We start from the raw sequence: 19,799 nt of genomic DNA on the forward strand, positions 1-19,799 counted from the left end.
GTGGGAACAATTATTTGCCTCTTGGAGTTGTGGGTGCTCTGTTGCTAGAGGTTTTCAAAAATAGACTGGACAACTATTTGACTGGGATGGTAGAAGGCCTTCTATCTTGAGCCAGGGGGTTGGACTAGAACAGGGGTCTCCAACCTTGGCAACTTTAAGACTTGTGGACTTCAACTCCCAGAATTCCTCAGCCAGCAAAGCTTTGGTTTGTTTTCCGAACTACCTATCAGCCTTATAACAGAATTCCTCAGCCAGCAAATTCTGGGAGTTGAAGTCCACAAGTCTTAAAGTTGCCAAGATTGGAGACCCTTGGACTAGAAGATCTTCGAGATCTCTTCCAGCCCTATGGTTGGACAGTATCTTCTGTGTTTGAGAACCACTTCTGCAGTGAAGTGGGAGGAACTATCCTTGGAATTCAAGAATCCTTATTGGCTGATCTGGGAGAGGCTAGGTGGGTGGTGTTGCTGGTGTTGGTAACAATGGCTTTCCTGATTATGAATTGAGGTAGGAAAGAGATGCCTAGTGACTTGGTGGCCAGGTGTGAGGTGGGATAGGGCTGCCCTTTCAGTACCTTGGATAGCTCCTTAGATCCTCCCGGTTAATAGAAAAACAGAATAACCAAGTTGGAAGGGACTTTCAAGGTCTTCTAGTCCCAACTCCTGCTCAAGCAATATTTTATAGATAATCCTCAACTTGCAGCCATGTGTTTAATAACCATTCAAAATTACAACAGCACTGAAAAAAGGGAGCTTATGACTAGTCCTCACACATCATCGCAGCATCCCCACAATCACCCTCCCATAGGAAACAGAAGAGGAGTGAGCTTTTGCAGGAAACAATTCGTTCATTTGGTCGTTTCAAGAGTGGAAAGTTCTGTTTGTGACTCTAAGAGACTCTTTGCCTTACTCTGCGGTTGGAAACCAGTTACATGGCAGCTTGCTGAGTGAGATAAGGTGTGTTGAAAAATATTCCTTTGAAAAACTGTTTGGACAGGCCTTGCTGACTGTGAATGAAAGTAATTTATGTAAATAAAATTTACATAATTTATGTAATTTATGTAAATAAAAGAGGTTTTGCCAGGACTAATTCCTGCTTCCTGCTTTTTAAGGGAGCCTAGGTCAGAACAAATATAATGCAACCTAGTAGTTAGGAAGGCTGATTAGGGACTATTACTTTGACCTCTGCCTTTTTTTTTTATTTGGTAATGTGTTGACCAAAACTGGATGCAGTATTCCAAGGATAGTCTTACCCAAGCAATGTAAAGTGGTACGAACACTTCCCGTGACCTTGATACTATCCTTCTGTTGATGCAGCCTGAGGATTGCACTGGCTTTTTTTGGCAGCTGCAGCAAAGCTGCTTGCTCATATTTATTTACAATTGGGAGAATTGCTGTGTGGAATTTGCTTGGACAATCCCTGCAATGCCACTAACAGGATTTTGGGTTTCAGGTCATTCGAGATATTTTACTCATCGGACATCGCCAAGCCTTCGCCTGGGTGGACGAGTGGTCTGGTATGTAAGACCTTGAAGGGGTCCCTGTTGGAGGAGGGTGGGAAGGGGAAGGGGGGAAAGCCCATGTGGGCAGTTGCTTTGATCTTCCTTTTCCATGGGAACGGGCCTTTCTTCAGTTTCCCCATGACCAACTGTTTGGCCTTAGAGCCTGATCATTCGACCATCAACCTTTGTTGAGTTTATGTAGTGTTGCATTCATCAAGACTCCACACACCCACTTTATGGTCTGTTTCTGTCGCTCCCCTCTGGGAGGAGGTGTCGAAGTATTTCTAGCAGAACTACCAGATTCTGTAACAGCTTTGTTCCCTATATGCCATCTGCCTGGTAAACTCGCAAGATTCATTTTTTTCACCATGTACAGGTACACATCCGATCTAGACTCTGTATTTATTTATTCTGTTATATTATGTAGACTATATTGGAGGTGGTGACCCTTTGAGAGCTATATGCAATGAAATTTCACTTTAATGTATGCCAATTAATATACATTCAAAGTGACAATAAAGTTTCTATTCTATCCTATCCTATCCTATCCTATCCTATCCTATCCTACTCTACTCTACTCTACTCTACTCTACTCTGCATATTATCCCATCCCATCCTCCTATTCTATTCTATTCTGTTCTGTTCTATTAATTGTTCTATTCTATTCTATTCTATTCTATTCTATTCTATTCTATTCTATTCTATTCTATTCTATTCTATTCTATTCTATTCTATTCTTCAATACAACCCCTCTGTTTCTTGGTGCATAATCCAGAATGTGACTTTGTTTCTTTCTTTTTTTTCATTGTCCACCCATTAATCGATGGAAGAAATTGCGGGTCACTAGTTATGTATTAAATTCCCCATTTCTGCGTATGCTATGAGATGCTTGAAAGCCATTGATCAACCCCTTGAAATGTAACAGTAACAGAGTTGGAAGGGACCTTGGAGGTCATCTAGTCCAACCCCCTGCTCACGCAGGAAACCTGTACTAGGGATTCAAACTGCCAAACTGCCAACTTTTCTGATCGACAAGCTCAGCATCTTAGCCACTGAGCCACCTAGTCAGGTTCTGAGTATGACTTCGGCATAGCTGGTGTTTCTTGCCCCTCCCCCATAGCAAAGCATAGAGTTGCTTTGAATAGTGAGATGGGCAGGCTATAAATTTAATAAATACATAAATAAATAAATGATGCTAAGGAAATCTCTTTCAAGCATTCAGAAGAATCTCCGGCCCAACTCATTTGCTCCTGAAATATTTAGAGCTCTCATTTTTTATTTTTTTTTATTTTAAAGAGTTCTAAGCGGGCTTGCAGTCATGCTTAAAAAGCAAGCAAAGCATGAACACTTTTCCATTCAAAACCCAATGGGATTCAACCAAAGATCACAGTTTAAAGGTTGGGGGGGGAAAAATAAGCGTGGGATTCGTCTGCTGGAACAAATTGGAACTACCGAGTCTAGCAGAAAAGCTGCTTGTGGTTTTGGGTTCAAGGCATCAACTTGTGATTCATTCAAAGCACTGTTCATCCATCTGAGCTTCTTGAGATCGTAGCTGTGCCTCAACCTGTTCCTCGGAGCTGAATAATGAGTCTCCTTCCTCAATTCCTTTGAAAGTTGTTGGACTCCTGAGGGCAAGCAGATTGCAGAAAATGATTAGGCCTCCTCGCCACCTTTTTTTTTTTTTTGGGTGGGGGAACAAAGTTTCCTCTTTTTCTTTCCTAACAGGCTAGCTGTCAGAGTTCCGACGGATGCCCTATTTAAATCATGAGCATCGAGCCAAGCTTCAAAAGAAATCCAGTTATTTATTAGGAGCTTCATGTCGGCACGTTCCCAAGTAAAGCCAGCTCTGACCCTACGTACTTTACACCTTAATTATGACCCCCCCTCCCCCAAGGGTGTGTCATCAATCACATTCCCAACTTTGAGCAATTTCGTGGGTTGTAGAGGTCACTCCCCTCCGGCTGCTGTAGGTAACCCTGGGATACAGCCTTGAGAGAGATAAGCGTGGAATGTGCATCTGTCTTTGGCTGCTGTGCCGTTTCGCCGGTTTCCCATCCCCCCCCCCCGGCCTATGGCAACTCGAGAGCAAGGCAGGGATGCTTTGTGAGTTGGCATTAACCTTCCCTCTCAAGTCTGTTATGCCCACCCAGTCACATGACCACGTAGCCACGCCCAACCAGTCAGTCATTAGGCAGATCATATTAGTGGTCCGGAGGATTTAAAATTATGAATGTAATGGTCCCGGAGGGCTGAAAGGTTGGTGACCCGTGATCTAGTCCAGCTCCCTGCTCAAGCAGGAGACCCTCTACCATTCCAGACAAATGGATGTCTAGTGTCTTCTTAACAGCCTCCAGCGATGGAGCACCCACAACTTCTGAAGACAAACAAAGAGCTTCTGTGGCTCAGACTGGTAAGACAGTCTGTTATTAACACAGCTGCCTGCAATTACTGCAGGTTCTAGTCCCACCAGGCCCAAGGTTGACTCAGCCTTCCATCCTTCATAAGGTAGGTAAAATGAGGACCCAGATTGTTGGGGGCAATAAGTTGACTTTGTATATAAATATACAAATAGGATGAAGACTATTGCTAACATAGTGTAAGCCGCCCTGAGTCTTCGGAGAAGGGCGGGATATAAATGCAAATAAAAAAAACAAAAACCATTCCACTGGTTAATTCTCAACCTCCTGGTTTATTTTTATTTTTTTAATATATTTTTATTATTATTTTTAAATATACATCCATATTGTGTGTGAACAGAATTGGTTCTGGGTATCATTCATATTAATCCAATTCACAGTAACAATATTAATAATCTCTATCATATTTATCAGATTTGAGTAATCTTCATTCTGTTGTTTAAACAAACATGAAAAGAAACGCCTAACATCTATAAACGTCTAATCTTTCTATCTATTAGTTTTATTAGTTTTATTCGTTTTAATCCAAATTGCAATAACAATATTGGTAATCTTTATCACATTTATCAAACTCAGGTAATCCTCCTAATATTATTTAAACAACAACCAAAAAATGCCTAGCGTCTGTAAACCTCTAATCTTTCTATCTATTATTTTTGTTTATTCTATAAAAATGTACATTCTAATATTTCCCTTCTCTAATTTTATTTCTGCCTCTATCAGCTTACAACAAGCTACCTTAATGTTTAAGAGGTCATTCATCCATCATCTCTTGTCCTCTTTAAGTGCTTCAATTCATATCCATTTTACCTCCTGGTTAAGATGATGTGCTCAGTGGCTAAGACGTTGAGCTTGTTGATCGAAAGGTCAGTTCAGCGGTTCAAATCCTGAGTGCCGTGTGACGGAGTGAGCTCCCGTGACTTGTCCCAGCTTCTGCCAACCTAGCAGTTCAAAAGCACATAAAAAATGCAAGTAGAAAAATAGGGACCACCTTTGGTGGGAAAGTGTCGTGTCCCACTCCTCCGCTGACGGCCGGGTCAGGGAAATCTGAATCAGGCGTGCCTCTGCAGCTCTGCCAAAGTCCTAGCAAAGTTCTCAAGGCAGGTAGGAGACCAGAAAGTGACTTCAGCAAGATATGTTAGACTTTGCCTGACTCAGAGAATGCCAGAAAGCAGATCCTTTATATAGGCCATGGGGTGTGGCTCCATGACTCAGCACTTATCCAGGCCTGCCCCTCCCTTCCTTCTGTCGCCGCCGCCTATCAATTCTTCTGAAGCGAGGGTCACTCCAGTCTGCAGCTGTTGGTAATTGACCTTCCTCAGGCTCACATGCTGTGGGGGAGGGGGGGGGTCTAGTTGCTCCGTTTGCCTGGGCATGGAGCCAGAGCTGGGGGCTGGAGGTACTTCTTCCTCCTCAGCCTGTCTGGGCATGGAGCCAGGGCTGGGGCCGGGAGGCATACTAGGACATTCCTCAGCGTTCGGAAGCAGATAAGAAGGCCCCGGCTGCGGTGAAAGCGGGTGAGACACAACAGGAAAGTAACAGTGTTCCGTGCGCCTTTGGCGTTTAGTCATGCCGGCCACATGACCATGGAAACGACTTCGGACGGGGCTGGCTCTTTGGCTTTGAAACGGAGATGAGCACCTGCCCCCTAGAGTCGGGAATAACTAGCACATGTGTGCGAGGGGAACCTTTATCATTTACCTTAGATCAGGGGTCAGCAACCTATGGCTCTGGAGCTGCGTGTGGCTCTTTCACCCTTCTGCTGCAGCTCCCTGTCACTCAAAATATGTGTCACAACTGCCAATATGCTATACCCACCGGCACGTGATTTATTGAGCTTTTCAACCCCTGGTAGGCCAACCACGGATAAATCCAAGAAAAGAAAAGTTTCAGAAGGAAACAGAATGTTTCCTTCAACTACATGAAGTTGTGGCCGCTCAGGAAATAATCAGGCACTGGGAAGGGTTTTGTGGCTCCCGGTGTTTTCTTTTCTGTGGGAAACGGGTCCAAATGGCTCTTTTGAGTGTTTAAGGTTGCCTTAGATCAGGGGTCTCCAACCTTGGCAACTTTAAGCCTGGTGGACTTCAACTCCCAGCAAAGCTGGCTGGGGAATTCTGGGAGTTGAAGTCTACCAGGCTTAAAGTTGCCAAGGTTGGAGACCCCTGCCTTAGATGATCTGAGAAAACCCAAGATAGGGGGGAAAAAATGGGGCAAAGATGAAATCACTCAAAGTAGAAAATATATGTATATATATATATTGAAAAACGAGCATTTCCGGGAAAGTCGGTCCAATGCTAAAATAAGGTGAGGGGGAGTTTGGTACATGACCAGTGATTCACATTTAAAACGGCCCTTGAATGGAGACACGGAGCCAGTCTTTTAGTGAGCTCATTCTGGTGTTCCATTCTCCAAAAGCACTTGAGTTAATGCATTATTTGATGAATGCTTAGATCATCCCCTTTTCAATTAAAGTACTGTACACCATATTAATTTGGCAGTTTGCAAAGGCTATTTGAAAAAAAAACGACGTTTCCCCTGAGAGTTTCTATTTAGTTAATGGGGATGGGATGGAGAAGAGAGAGTCTCGGTTTGAGCTAGAGATCTATTGCCTAGCATCAAAATATATTTGTATATAAATAAACTTACACAGCTGCGCTTAAGAGATAATTGAACAGAGTTGGATGGGACCTTGGAGGTCTTCTAGTCCAGCCCCCTGCTCAAGCAGGAGAGCCTAGACCATTTCAGACATATGGCTGTCCAGTCTCTTCTTAAAAACCTGCAATGTTGGAGCACCCACAACTTCTGAAGGGCAAGCTGTTCTGTTGGTTAATTGTCCTCACTTAGGAGGTTTCTCCTTATTTTTAGCTTGGTTCTCTTCTTGGTATATTTCCATCCATTGCTTCTTGTCTTGCCTTCTGGTGCTTTGGAAAATAGGTTGATTCCCCCCCCCCCCATCCCAACCCTAACTGTCGTGTCCCACTCCTCCGCTGACGGCCGGGTCAGGGAAATCCGAATCAGGCTTGCCTCTGCAGCTCTGCCCAAAGTCCTAGCAAAGTCCTCAGAGCAGGCAGGAGACCAGAAAGTGACTTCAGCAAGATAAGTTCGACTTTGCCTGACTCAGAGACTGCCAGAAAGCAGATCCTTTATATAGGCCATGGGGTGTGGCTCCATGACTCAGCACTCATTAAGGCCTGCCCTCCCTTCCTTCTGTTGCCTCCACCTATCCAATCTTCTGATGCCAGGGTCACTCCAATCAGCTGTTGGAAGTAAACTTTCCTCAGGCTCACATGCTGTGGAGGAGGGGGAGGGGTCTAGTTGCTCCGTTTGCCTGGCCATGGAGCCAGGGCTGGGGCCGGGGGGGTGCTCCCTCCTCTGCAGCCTGCTTGGGCATGGAGCCAGGGCTGGGACCGGGAGGTGCCCCCTCCTCTGCAGCTTGTCTGGGCATGGAGCCAGGACTGGGGCCGGGAGGCATACATTCCTCTGTGTTCGGGAGCAGATAAGCAGACCCCGGCTGCGGTGAGAGCGGACAAGACACAACACTAACCCTAACTCTTCCAACTCTGCCATTCTGTTAATTATTGGAACACTGCTATGTTGTCACCCCTAGTTCTTCTTTTCACTAGACGAGACAACCCCAATTCCTGCAACCATTCCTGTAGCTTAGCTATCTTTGGTCCAAGATAAGTCTTCAGCTCACATCCTTGGGGGACAATACACACAGGAATACCATCATTAGAAGGAAAGGCAGACTGGGCATGGTGCTTATTACATCCAAATAAATCCAAATTTTATACCCAAGTTACGTTTGTCGGCTTACATATAAAGATCCCAGTGAAACAGCATCTCTTTTTCATCAAGAATGCTGGTAGTAGTGATGGGAGGAAGATCTGGTGTCCTTCTCAGCCGGTTTGGCCAAGTTGGGGAGATCCACAGTTGTGCAGCATGAATTTACAACAGGTTGTAGAGTCCCTGGGGTCAAGTAATCACCATTTGCAACTTTCCCAGTCATCTTCCAACAACCAAGGAAGCCAGATTCGCCTAAAGACCTCATGATTCACTTAACAACCATAGCTAAAAGGTTGTAAAACTGGACAGAGCTGGCTTCACAACCCCGCCTTTCTTAGCGACAGATATCCTAGTTCCAACTGAACTGCATGTAGATAGCCATAAATGCTTATCCGATTTTCTTTTTCATACACCCAGACATTTCCAAACGCCAGATTGCACAACCAGCGATAGAAGACACACATAACTTTAAACCAACAGTGGATTTTTCTCTCCATAAATGTCCACGGAGGCACCTCCAAGCACTTCATTTCTTTGACTTTTGGGGAGTTGTGATCCTCCCGCAGCCCCAGCCCCCCTTTAATAAGAAGCAATAAGGTGGGTGGGAGGGTTGCCAAGCAGCAGGTGTTCCAACTTTTCGGAAGAATGAAACGGCGTCTTCTCAGAGGTCTAACAAGACACTGAAACTCCAGATGGTTCTCCCTTCTCAGCAGATTTCTTTTTTCCTCGGTTTGCTTCAAGTTGACAACTTACTAAATCTGCACTACTATTAATCTTCTCATCGTTCCCATCACCAGTCTCTTTCCACTTATGACTGTATGACTGTAACTTTGTTGCTGGCAATCCTTATGAGTTATATTGATATATTGACCATCAATTGTGTTGTAAATGTTGTACCTTGATGAACGTATCTTTTCCTTTATGTACACTGAGAGCATATGCACCAAGACAAATTCCTTGTGTGTCCAATCACACTTGGCCAATAAAGAATTCTGTTCTATTCTATTCTATTCTATTCTATTCTATTCTATTCTATTCTATTCTATTCTATTCTTATGGTGGTTGGTAGAGTTCTGTCATGCTGGAGAAAGCTTTGATTAAGTTTTGAAACCTTGGGGTGGAATAGATCTGGAATAACTCCCAGGCCCCGATTCATAAGTTGGTTCTCCAAGATAAAACAGCATGATCAGGGCGAGGAAAAATCATTAATTCAGCCCTCATATTGGCTGGCTTCACAAGTCATGCTTCATCGAAGTGGGAAAAGGCCAAGCAGATACAGAATATGGGATAACAAGAATTGGAAGGGACCTTGGAGGTCTTCTAGTCCAGCCCCCTGCTCAAGCAGGAAATCCTATATACTATTTCAAACAAATGGTTGTCCAATCTCTTCTTAAAAGCCTCCAGTGTTGGAACACCCACAACTTCTGGAGGCAAGTTGTTCCACCGATTAATTGTTCCGTCAGGGAATTTCTCCTTAGTTCTAAGTTGCTTCTCTCTTTGTTCAGTTTCCATCCATTGCTTCTTGTCCTGCCATCGGCTGCTACGGGGAATAAATTGACCCCCCTCTCTTCTCTGTGATAGCCCCTCAAGTATTGGGAGGCTGCTATCATGTCACCCCAGTTCTTCTTTTCATTAGAATAGAATAGAATAGAATTTTTATTGGCCAAGTGTGATTGGACACACAAGGAATTTGTCTTGGTGCATATGCTCTCAGTGTACATAAAAGAAAAGATACGTTCATCAAGGTACAACATTTACAACACAATTGATGGTCAATATATCAATATAAATCATAAGGATTGCCAGCAACAAGTTATAGTCATACAGTCATAAATGGAAAGAGATTGGTGATGGGAACGATGAGAAGATTAATAGTAGTGCAGATTCAGTAAATAGTTTGACAGTGTTGATGGAATTATTTGTTTAGCAGAGTGATGGCCTTCAGGGAAAAACTGTTCTTGTGTCTAGTTGTTCTGGTGTGCAGTGCTCTTAGACCAGACATACCCAATTCATTCAAAAGTTCTTCATATGTTTTAGCCTTCAGTCCCCTAATCATCTCTGCTGTTCTTCTCTGCATTCCACATTCAGGTGACTTGCTAACCTTCTCAAATTCTTTTGTTGAAAGGAGGAAACAGTTGTTTGGGTTAAGAAGTACTACTCAAGGCATGGTAATAAATGTTCTTTTTGATACCCCAAACAAAGAGGGCTCTGGTATACCCAAAACAAAACCTAGAACATTGTTACTCTTGATTTCCACCGAAACAAAACTCATGGGAATCAAGAGAGCCATTTTAAGGGGTGAGTACAGCATGGTTAGTGGGTGCCATCCTCTTCCTCCCCAGTTCATTTGGCCACTGCCAACGTTTATTCATTTTATTTGTATCCTGCCTTTATTATGTTACAAAAACTCAAGGTGACAAACACACCTTCCTCCTCCTATTTTCCCCACAACAACCCTGTGAGGTGAGTTGGGCTGAGAGAGAGGGGTGGGACTGACCCAAAGCCATCCAACTGGTTTTCACGGCTAAGGCGGGACTAGAACTGGCCATCTCCTGGTGATTGGTACAAAGTCACCCAGATGATTTTCATGCCTAAAGCGGGACTAGAACTCACTGTCTCTGATGATTGGTCCAAAGTCACCCAGCTGATTTTTATGCCTAAAGCTGAACTCGAACTCACCGTCTCCTGGTGATTGGTCCAAAGTCACCCAGCTGGCTTTTATGGCTAAGGCGGGCTTAGAACTCCTTGTCTCCTGCTTCCTAGCTTTATAATTAAATTTATATGCCACCCACCCCACTATCCAAAGCAACAAAGCAAATGTCCTTGGCTTGCTTCCATTTCTCCCCCCCCCTCACCTACCCTCCCCCTAAAACAGAGGTCACCAACCTTTCGCACCTCAGGGACCACTAAATTCATAATTTGAAATCCCGAGGACCACTAATATGAATTTTTTTAAAAAGATAAATAGTATTTAGTGCAATATAAAAACCACAAATAATTTTTCTGTGGACCACCAAAATTTTCTTACGGACCACAGGTTGGTGGCCACCGCCCTAAAAACTTATTTCTGGAACAACCTTCTTTGAGTCCTTATCCTTAAACACCCAGTGTTTTATTCCTTGGTCCAAATATGCATCTTTTGATTCAAAGCAATAAACCTGAATGAAACGGGTAATTTTGTACATCCCTAGCTGCATGATTTTGACCGGAAGGTTTCACTTTTATATCTTTAGACATCATCTCCTTTTTGTAGATGCATTATTTCACTGTTAAAAATTCACTTTTCACTGTTAAAAATTACAAAGGATGGTGGCACAAGATGGGTGAAACAGATGAGTTTGGAAGGGACCTTGTAGGTCATCTAGTCAAACCCTCCACCCAAGCAGGAGACCCTACATCATTTCTGACAGATGGCTGTTCAGTCTCTTCTTGAAAGCTTCCAGGGATGAAGCTCCCACAACTTCCGAAGGCAACTTCTGTTCCATGGGTTGATTGCTCTCACTGTTGGAAAATTCCTCCTTATTTCTAGGTGGAATTTCTCCTTGATCAGTTTCCTTCCATTATTCCTTGTCTGATTTTCAGGTGCTTTAGAAAATAGTTTGACCCCCTTCCTCCTCTCTCTGGCAGCCCCTCAAATATTGTAAGACTGCTAGCATGTCTCCTTTGGTCCTTCTCTTCACTAGAATAGCCATGCCCAGTTCCTGCAACCGTTCATTGTATGTTTTAGCCTTCCAGTCCCCAAACAGCTTCTCCCTCCTCAAAGCATTATGTAATTGTACAATATGTGCCGAATAAATATATTTAATCTAGCCGGTTACACACGAGATTTCATGTGTTACATTAAGCAGCCTTAGCAAAGTTATTCTGCAGATTGCTTACGGCATAAAGTGCAAAGCTGTCTTTGAAAAGGCAGCAGCATAAAATGAGGATTTTTAGCATAAACCCCTTCAGGGAAAGTAGATGAGTTTCAACGGAAGATTATCGTCTCTCATTGTAATTCTACATCCTCTTACTTTGGTGGGCAATTTGTTTTTAAGTCACTTATAATTCCAAAATTTTGATCCACCGAGCAACGGGGCCCATAAATTAATTTCCCCCCCCCCATGCCACAGGCTCTCAATGATATGATGGACGTGGAAAACTTATTGTATTTTTTGGAGTGTAAGATGCACCTTAGTTTTTGGGGAGGAAAATAAGAAAAAAGTTGATTGGCAGGTAGAGCGGCCTCCCAGAATACCCCCAATCAGCTGTTCCCAGGGGTGAATTTCAGCAACAGGTTCCTTGGTTGTGAGCTCTGTGCCTTGCTCTTTTTTTCTGCCTCTGAAATTTCTGAAACTCTTTCAGAAAAAACTTTTTTTTCTGCCTCTGAAAGCCTCCGAAAGCCTCCGAAACAGCTTCATAAAAAAAGCCTCTGAAGCTCTGTTTTGGGGCTTCTTTTCTGAAGCTCTGTTTGGGGGCTTTTTTTCTGAAGCTTCCGTTTCTGATGCTTTTTTCAGCCCCTGAAACCTTGTTTGAGAAGCTGGACGGGGCTACATTCAGAGTATAAGATGCACCCAGATTTTCACCCTCATTTTTTGGGGGGAAAGGTGCATCTTACACTCTGAAAAATACAGTATTTCTGTCCTCCAGTTTCCACATAATAGGTATGTAATTTGGGAGAACACAGATCTCAAACAATGTTAAGCTTTGTCTCAGACAATCAATTAGATGTCAGCACTTCCTGGCAACATTAATAACATCAGAGGACAGATTGAAAAAAGAATTTTAATAAGGTGTTATTCAAACACAAACTCCATTGATAGTCAAATCCCAGATTTATATTCTTGTATCTCCACTTCTGACTTCCAGGATCTAGTAGAAATCCTGGTTTTTGAAGAGCTGAATAGTTTCCTTGACTCTTGTTTTTTTGTTTGTTTTCTTTTTCAAAATTTTGTTAGTTTATCCAAATTTAAAATACAAAGAAAAATGTGTCACAGCATGAATATTCATAGACTGGAATAGATCAGCCAATGGGGACTGAATGGAGACATGGTGACAAGGTCAGCCAATAATTCGGCAAAGCAACTAAGTCAGCCAATGGGAGCTGATTGGTGAATTGAAACTGAAACTGGGAGGAGCCTGGGTATGGCTCTGAGCTCTGATGCTTCAAACCTGTCTGTCTGCTGTATTCTGCTTGTGTTTTGCTTGTAACTGCCATGTCTGCTGTTGGTATTGTAAATTTGCTTCATGCATTATTATGTATATAAAGAAGTTAACGAATCCTGCTGCATCAGTCTGCCCATGTGTGCTCTCTGGATTTGATTTTTGCAACAACTCTGACAAAATGTAAGTAATGAGAAAGTAGGGGAAGAATAAGGGAAGAGGGTAAAGTGTAGAGTAAAAGGGATAAGAAAAAAAACCAGGGCTTTCCAACTTTTTTTAGCACAGTAGAATAATGTAATAGCGTACAGCCTCAACTTTTTTACAGGTGGTTCTCAAACTTACGACCACAATTGAGCCCAAAATTTCTGTTGTTAAGTGAGACATTTGTTAAGTGAGTTTTGCCCTGATCTTTCTTGCCTCGGTTGTTAAGTGAATCACTGCAATTAGTAATACGGTCATTAAGTGAATCCGGATTTCCCCATTGACTTTGCTTGTCAGAAAGTCGTAAAAGGGGATCACCTGATCCTGGGACACAGCAACGGTCATAAACATGAACCAATTGGCAAGAATTTTGATCACATGGTTATGGGGATGCTGCAACGGTCATTACTGTGAAAAATGGTCATAAGTCACTTTTTTCCAGTGCTGTTGTAACTTTGAACAGTCGCTAAAAAAACTGTTGTAAGTCAAGGACCACCTGTGCTATATACTACTCATTTCTACAACCTATCTAATCAACAAAACCCAAAGTCAATGTTTCTTTTTTTTTTTCCCCACCTCAAGCACAAAGTCCAGAAGCGGTTTCCAAGTGGAAACAAAAATGAACTGTATTCTTTTATTTAATCAAAATGGTCAATTTAGCCAACTCTGCTAACTCCAGAAGCTTTTGCAGCCAATCAGCCATGGTGGGAATTAAGATATCTTTCCCATTTGTACATGGAGCATTTGTGTTGCTGTCGGCATATATAACATCAAAGTTCCAAATTTCTTTGCAAGTTCTTTGCCCATTTAGCCTAAAAGAAAAGACTCTGGTTCTATTCTGGCTATTGTTTTGATGACAGGCTGCTCTGGATTTGGTTTCTTTTCTTTTGGCCTCCTGAGAACCGGCTCTTGTGCTTCAACTGTGAGTTTGACACAATCAGATGGGATGGGTTAGGTTAAATTAGGTTAAGTTAGGATAGGATAGGATAGGATAGGATAGGATAGGATAGGATAGGATAGCGAATAGAATATGAGAGGGGAGAGGAGAGTATAGAGAATAAAATACAAAGTAGAATAGAATAGAATAGAATAGAATAGAATAGAATAGAATAGAATAGAATAGAATAGAATAGAATAGAATATGGAAATAGAGAATATGGAAATAGAGAATAGGAAGGGAAGGGAAGGGAAGGGAAGGGAAGGGAAGGGAAGAGAGAATAGAATACAGAGTAGAGTAGAGTAGAGTACAGAATAGAATAAGAATGGAACGGAATGGAATGGAATACAGAATAGAATGGAATGGAATATGGAATGGAATAAAAAATGGAATGGAATGGAATATAGAATATATTATGGAATGGAATATGGAAGAATGGAATGAAATATAGAAGAAGAAGAGAAGAGAAGAATAACTTTATTTGTCACTTTGAATGTACACCAATCGGCGTACATTAAAATGAAATTTCGTTGCATACAGTTCTCAAAGGGTCACCACCTCCAATATACACTACATCAGGGGTAGTCAACCTTTTTATACCTACTGCCCACTTTTGTATCTCTGTTAGTAGTAAAATTTTCTAACCGCCCACCGGTTCCACAGTAATGTGCCGTGTATCATCGTCTGCGCATGCCTCTCGCGCATCGTGAATTGGGTTGGGGGAGGGGACGCCGGCTACCAGCTCTGCTTGTCTGTTACAGCTGGGTGGTGTGGGGGGAGATGCATGAGCTATTCTGGGACGAGGCTCTTTTGTTTGCAGTCGCACTATAGCGCCATTTAGTTTCACTTACGTAACGTGAACTAAACTTATGTGCGGGTGATACAAATAGTATATTTTCAGAAATTTAAATTGTCACGGGGAATTTTATGAAAACCTAATGAAAATGTTTTTAAATAATGCTATGAAATTTTTTTAAAAAGTCAACTAAATTAAAAAAAAAGGAAAGTGCTTCAGTATCGGACAAAACCCCTACCACCCACCATTAAAGCTGGAACACCCACTAGTGGGCGGTAGGGACCAGGTTGACTACCACAGCACTACATGAACATGAGAAAATAAATAAATACAAAATTATGTATACACCCACATATGTTAAATGACACAGAGAAACAACACAGTCTATTTTGGATGTATATGTGTACATGGAAGAGGGTAGAGCGGGTGCCATTTTGTTTCTCCTCCAATTTTGGAGCCAACCCTAGCTGGGTCATCTTCTCTAGGCCTACAGTGGTGCATCTGTCCTGACCTGGTTTCCTCTTCTGTGCTTCCTCCCCGCAGGCATGACCATGGACGAAGTCCGCTTATATGAGAAGGAGACCCAGCAGGCCACCAATGACATTGTGGGCGTCATGACGCCCACCATCTCCATCAGCGAAGTCCACCTGCCCCCCAGCACTCAGAGCGCTCCCTCCAGTGCCCCCTCCACGCCGCTCAGCGGGGAAGCCCCCGAGTTCCTCCATGTGCCCAAGGACCGCCAGCGGAAAAAATCCGCCCCAGAAATGCTCTCGCTGCCAGTGCTGCGGGAACGTTCCAACCTGGAGTAGCAACTATCTCGAGTCCCTATTCCTATCCTTGCAGAGGAGCTCGTGAATTAATTTCCACAGAAGAAGATCTGGTGTCCTTGATATCCTTGATTTTCCCCCCCCCAAAATTGTTCTTTAATTCCAGGCTTTGCCTGGTATCGGGCAAGAGAGGGAACTCCAGTTGATGGAAGCCATTGTTAAATTGGGTGGGTGCCTTGGGAGAACTTGGGGGATTCCGTCAGATCTTGGAAGCATCTCTAAGCCTTCTGCTCTGTTCCCAGGTCCTTCAAAAAACACATTCCTGGCCATGTCTACTGCCTTGGGTCAAAAGGTTTTTTTTTGGGGGGGGGATACCATTGGACCATTGCTTGGTCTTCTAGACTACATGGCTCAATCAACATAAATTGGGGTCTCCACCCTTGTGTGTGTGTGTGTGTGTGTGTGTGTGTGTGTGTGTGTGTGTGTAAGCATTGGGCATGGCTCTGTTGCAGATGGAAAACTGGTCGATATAAATTCAGTGCCAAAAAAATCCATCCTGGAAATAGATCTGTAGTGAAGGGAGTCTAATTCCACATTAAATTACATTTTCTAGCCTCCTTTGACAAGGACACAGTGGCTCAGTGGCTAAGACGTTGAGCTTGTCGATCGAAAGGTCGGCAGTTTGGCGGTTCGAATCCCTAGTGCCGCATAGCGGGGTGAGCTCCCGTGACTTGTCCCAGTTTCTGCCAACCTAGCAGTTCGAAAGCACGTAAAAAATGCAAGTAGAAAAATAGGGACCACCTTTGGTGGGAAGGGAACAGCGTTCCATGTGCCTTTGACATTGAGTCATGCCGGCCACATGACCCTGGAGACATCTTCGGACAGCGCTGGCTCTTCGGCTTTGAAACGGAGATGAGCACCGCCCCCTTCAGTCGGGAACGACTAGCACACATGTGCGAGGGGAACCTTTACCGTTACCTTTACTGTTTGCCGGATGAGGAAATTGTCTAAGAAAAAGAGGACATCAAAGGAAGATGGGCAGCTCCAACCATCACTTCGTCAGGGTGCCCATTTTTGTGAGCCCCAACAATTTACCTTTGATTTGCCTCCTCCCCCACCCTAATTTAAAGCAAAGCCCAGGGGAAAGGCATTTTCGCCTTTCTTTGCTAATTGTACACAGGTAAGCCACTTGGCAGAATGCTTTCCTGCTGTTCCAAGCAGTCAAAAACCTAGTTAGGTTCCTTTTGCATGCTGGTCAGCTGCATGTTACCATTAAGAGCTGTGGTGGCACAGTGGTAAGGATGTAGAATTGCAGGCTGACTCTGCCCACTGTCAGGAGTTCGAACCTGACCGACTTGAGGTTGACTCAGTCTTCCATCCTTCTGAGGTTGGTAAAATGACCCAGAATGTTGGGGGCAATAATTTGACTCTGTAAAACTGCTTAGAGAGGGCTTTTAAAGCATCGGGAAGCGGTCTATAAGTCTAAGTGCTATTGCTATTTGACAATAACTGCCACAAGTAAAGAATATGCCAATCAAACATCTGAAAGCCGAGTAAGTATTGAAGGCTCAGCTGGCAAAGAATAACTCAAGACCATGTTGGCTGGAAATGTGCAGTGGATAGACAATAGCTAGAACGATGATGATGATCTGGAACCCATTCTCCAATCTGGGTTGCATTATGACACATTTCTGATTCTTAGGGGAGGAGAGATTGCAAAGCGATATTAGCCATATCGCTGTGTTATTTCAGAGCAGGAATAGGTAAGCAACGTTCTCTCGATATTTTGGACTACAATGAACAATTTGTTGACATTGGCTGAAGTTGATGGGAGTTGAAAGCCCAAACTTCTGCAGGTGCCATCCTGTCCCTTGCTTTGGAAGGTTTAGGTCTTGATAGGTATTTGAGAAGACCTGGGAAGTGCCTCTTTTCATTCGTGGCCTAGCACCTCCAGAGAGAATTCAGAAAAACCAATCTGAAGAACTTCCGTAGATGGCAGAAGAATGCAGCTGGACATGAAACTTTTGTGTCTAGTCCCAAAACCATGCAGTCCCTGAACTCAAGTTGTTCCTTGCTAACTAGCAGTTCTCAGGTGGATGAGAATCCCAACAGCCAGATCTTCAACTAAGGTGTCTTAAATTTGTGGGATTCTCTTGGGTCTCTTGGAGACTTCTCCAACACCATACAGGCCTATAAATGCATCCTCTTGAGTCTTTGGCAATTTGAACCATCAGGTTTATGTTCCCAAGCAACTGATGGCCTCTTTTCTCTATAGCTCGGGATCTTTTCACAGTAAAGGTACCTTCTGGAGGTCCATCCATGGGACCAAAGCGTAATGCCTTGTGGCCAACTTTCCCATCACTGCTAACTGCCCTTGCTGGAAAAGGGGCCTCTGCTGTCCCCAATTCCATGGACATTGGCCTTTCTAGTCTTTGTACAAGCACAATTTGTATTTGCACTGTTGTGCAGGGATATAGTCCTGCCTTCCCCCTTCTTCTGCTTAAGCATTGGTTCTATGTTTATCTTGGTGGGTTTGTGTTCTCTTCCTCTTCTCTCCCCTCCCCTGTAAGCAAGCTGAGAAGTTGTACCTTCAGTCCGCAAAAATAGGGAAGGATTCTAGAGGCAAGCAGAACAATAAAACAGTCAGACAAAAGTTGGCACCGTTGATTAATCCACAACTGAGAAGCAAGAACGTGGTGTCTGAAGTTCTCATGGACCTTTCTGGATTCCATTCTCCATCCAGGAAGAAAGCAAAGTCGGAATAGATACGGTGCCTGCATCTGCTGTAACATCTGTTGGAGGCTTTGTAGGTTGTCCGTATCTATTCTGTTGACCTTCTGGTAGATGCTACACCCTCAATCCTCTCTTACCTGCAGATTTGGGGGAGTAAGTGTTCAATCCTTTCAAAACTCCACACTCCCAAGTTTTGAAGAACCCAAACACCAACCCAGAAGAATCAGAGACTGTTCTTAAAACCACGGGTAGCCTCTACTCTGTAAGACTTGGCTAAGAATGAACTTGTATCTTCTCCTTGCAAGGAGGGAAGTAGGAAGAAAAACCCTGTAAATATTTTGTGATCTGTGTGGAAATCGTACTGTATGGTTTTGCTTTTGGGTTTTCCCCCCCACTGGGGTGATAAAAGGCCGCTTCTGACAGAAAGCTGTCATGTGATTGCTGAATTGTTTTGACACCTGTGGAAGGCACGTGGCATTAGCAAACCACCACTTGACTCGTCTCTCTCTCCTCCCTTCAAATAGGATAGGATAGGACAGGACAGGACAGGACAGGACAGGACAGGTGCAGTGGAGTGGAGTGGAGTGGAGTGGAGTGGAGTAAGTAGAATAGATTAGAATAGAATAGAATGAAATTAGGAAAGGAATAGAATAGAATAGAATAGAATAGAATAGAATATAATAGAATAGAATAGAATAGAATAGAATAGAATGAAATTAGGAATGGAGTGGAGTGGAATAGATGGAGTGCAGTAAGTAAAGTGGAGTGGAGTGGAATAGAATAGAATAGAATGGAATAGAACAGAATAGAACAGATTGAGTGGAGTGGAGTAAGTAGAGTAGAGTAGAATAGAATAGAATGAAATTAGGAAAGGAAAGGGAAAGGAATGGAATGGAATAGAATAGAATAGAATAGAATTATCTTCTATTCGAATAATAGATTCTAATTCTAGTTAAAAAATCTAGTTAATTAATTCTGGAGTTTGTAGAACTGTTTGCCTAACTCTGCTAGCTATTGAGAAGAACATATCTTCTCTAGCGATGTAGTTATTTTTTTAATTGGGGGGGGGTAAGGAATATAGCGATCGTGAGCTCCAGTGTACGCACAAATATGTTCTCCGGGCATTCTTCTAAGGATAATTTTAATGAGGATTTAATAAAACGGGAATTTAATTCGTTAAGTATGAAGTGGGTCGAGGGGTAGCATTGACCTTTAGCCTCAACTTTACAAAATCGCTTCCCGCCTCCTCAGGGTCCTGTAGGCCACTCACAGAAAATGAAAAGTGGGAGTACGTGGTCAGATGCTTAGTTTGGCATTTTGCCCATTATTTCTTAAGACATGCAGCCTTTTTGGAGGTAGAGCAATTGCGTTCCCAAAGAAAGATGGACAGGATTCCAGCAGGGGTGAAATCCAGCAGGTTCTGACGGGTTCTGGAGAACCGGTAGCGGAAAATTTGAGCAGTTCGGAGAACCAGCAAATACCACCTCTGGCTGGCCCCAGAGTGGGGTGAGAATGGAGATTT

At 43.3% G+C, this 19,799-nt stretch overlaps 1 protein-coding gene across 5 annotated transcripts in view; it reads left to right on the forward strand.

The window, feature by feature from the left end:
* LOC131185339 (cytoplasmic phosphatidylinositol transfer protein 1-like) overlaps window positions 1–19,681 on the forward strand; it is a 73,755-nt gene extending 54,074 nt beyond the window's left edge. For 4 of the 5 annotated variants that reach the window (XM_058157780.1, XM_058157782.1, XM_058157781.1 and 1 more), the window contains exons 8-9: window positions 1,450–1,513; window positions 15,321–19,681. In XM_058157780.1, coding sequence (XP_058013763.1) covers window positions 1,450–1,513; window positions 15,321–15,586 — 330 coding nt within the window. In that variant the 3' untranslated portion in view covers window positions 15,587–19,681. The remainder of the gene's footprint in view (window positions 1–1,449; window positions 1,514–15,320) is intronic. The other variant, XM_058157784.1, reaches the window with a different exon arrangement.
* The last annotated feature ends 118 nt before the right edge of the window (window positions 19,682–19,799 follow it).

Source organism: Ahaetulla prasina, chromosome 14 (genome assembly GCF_028640845.1).
Source record: "Ahaetulla prasina isolate Xishuangbanna chromosome 14, ASM2864084v1, whole genome shotgun sequence".
In the NCBI taxonomy this organism is placed as follows: Eukaryota; Metazoa; Chordata; class Lepidosauria; order Squamata; family Colubridae; genus Ahaetulla; species Ahaetulla prasina.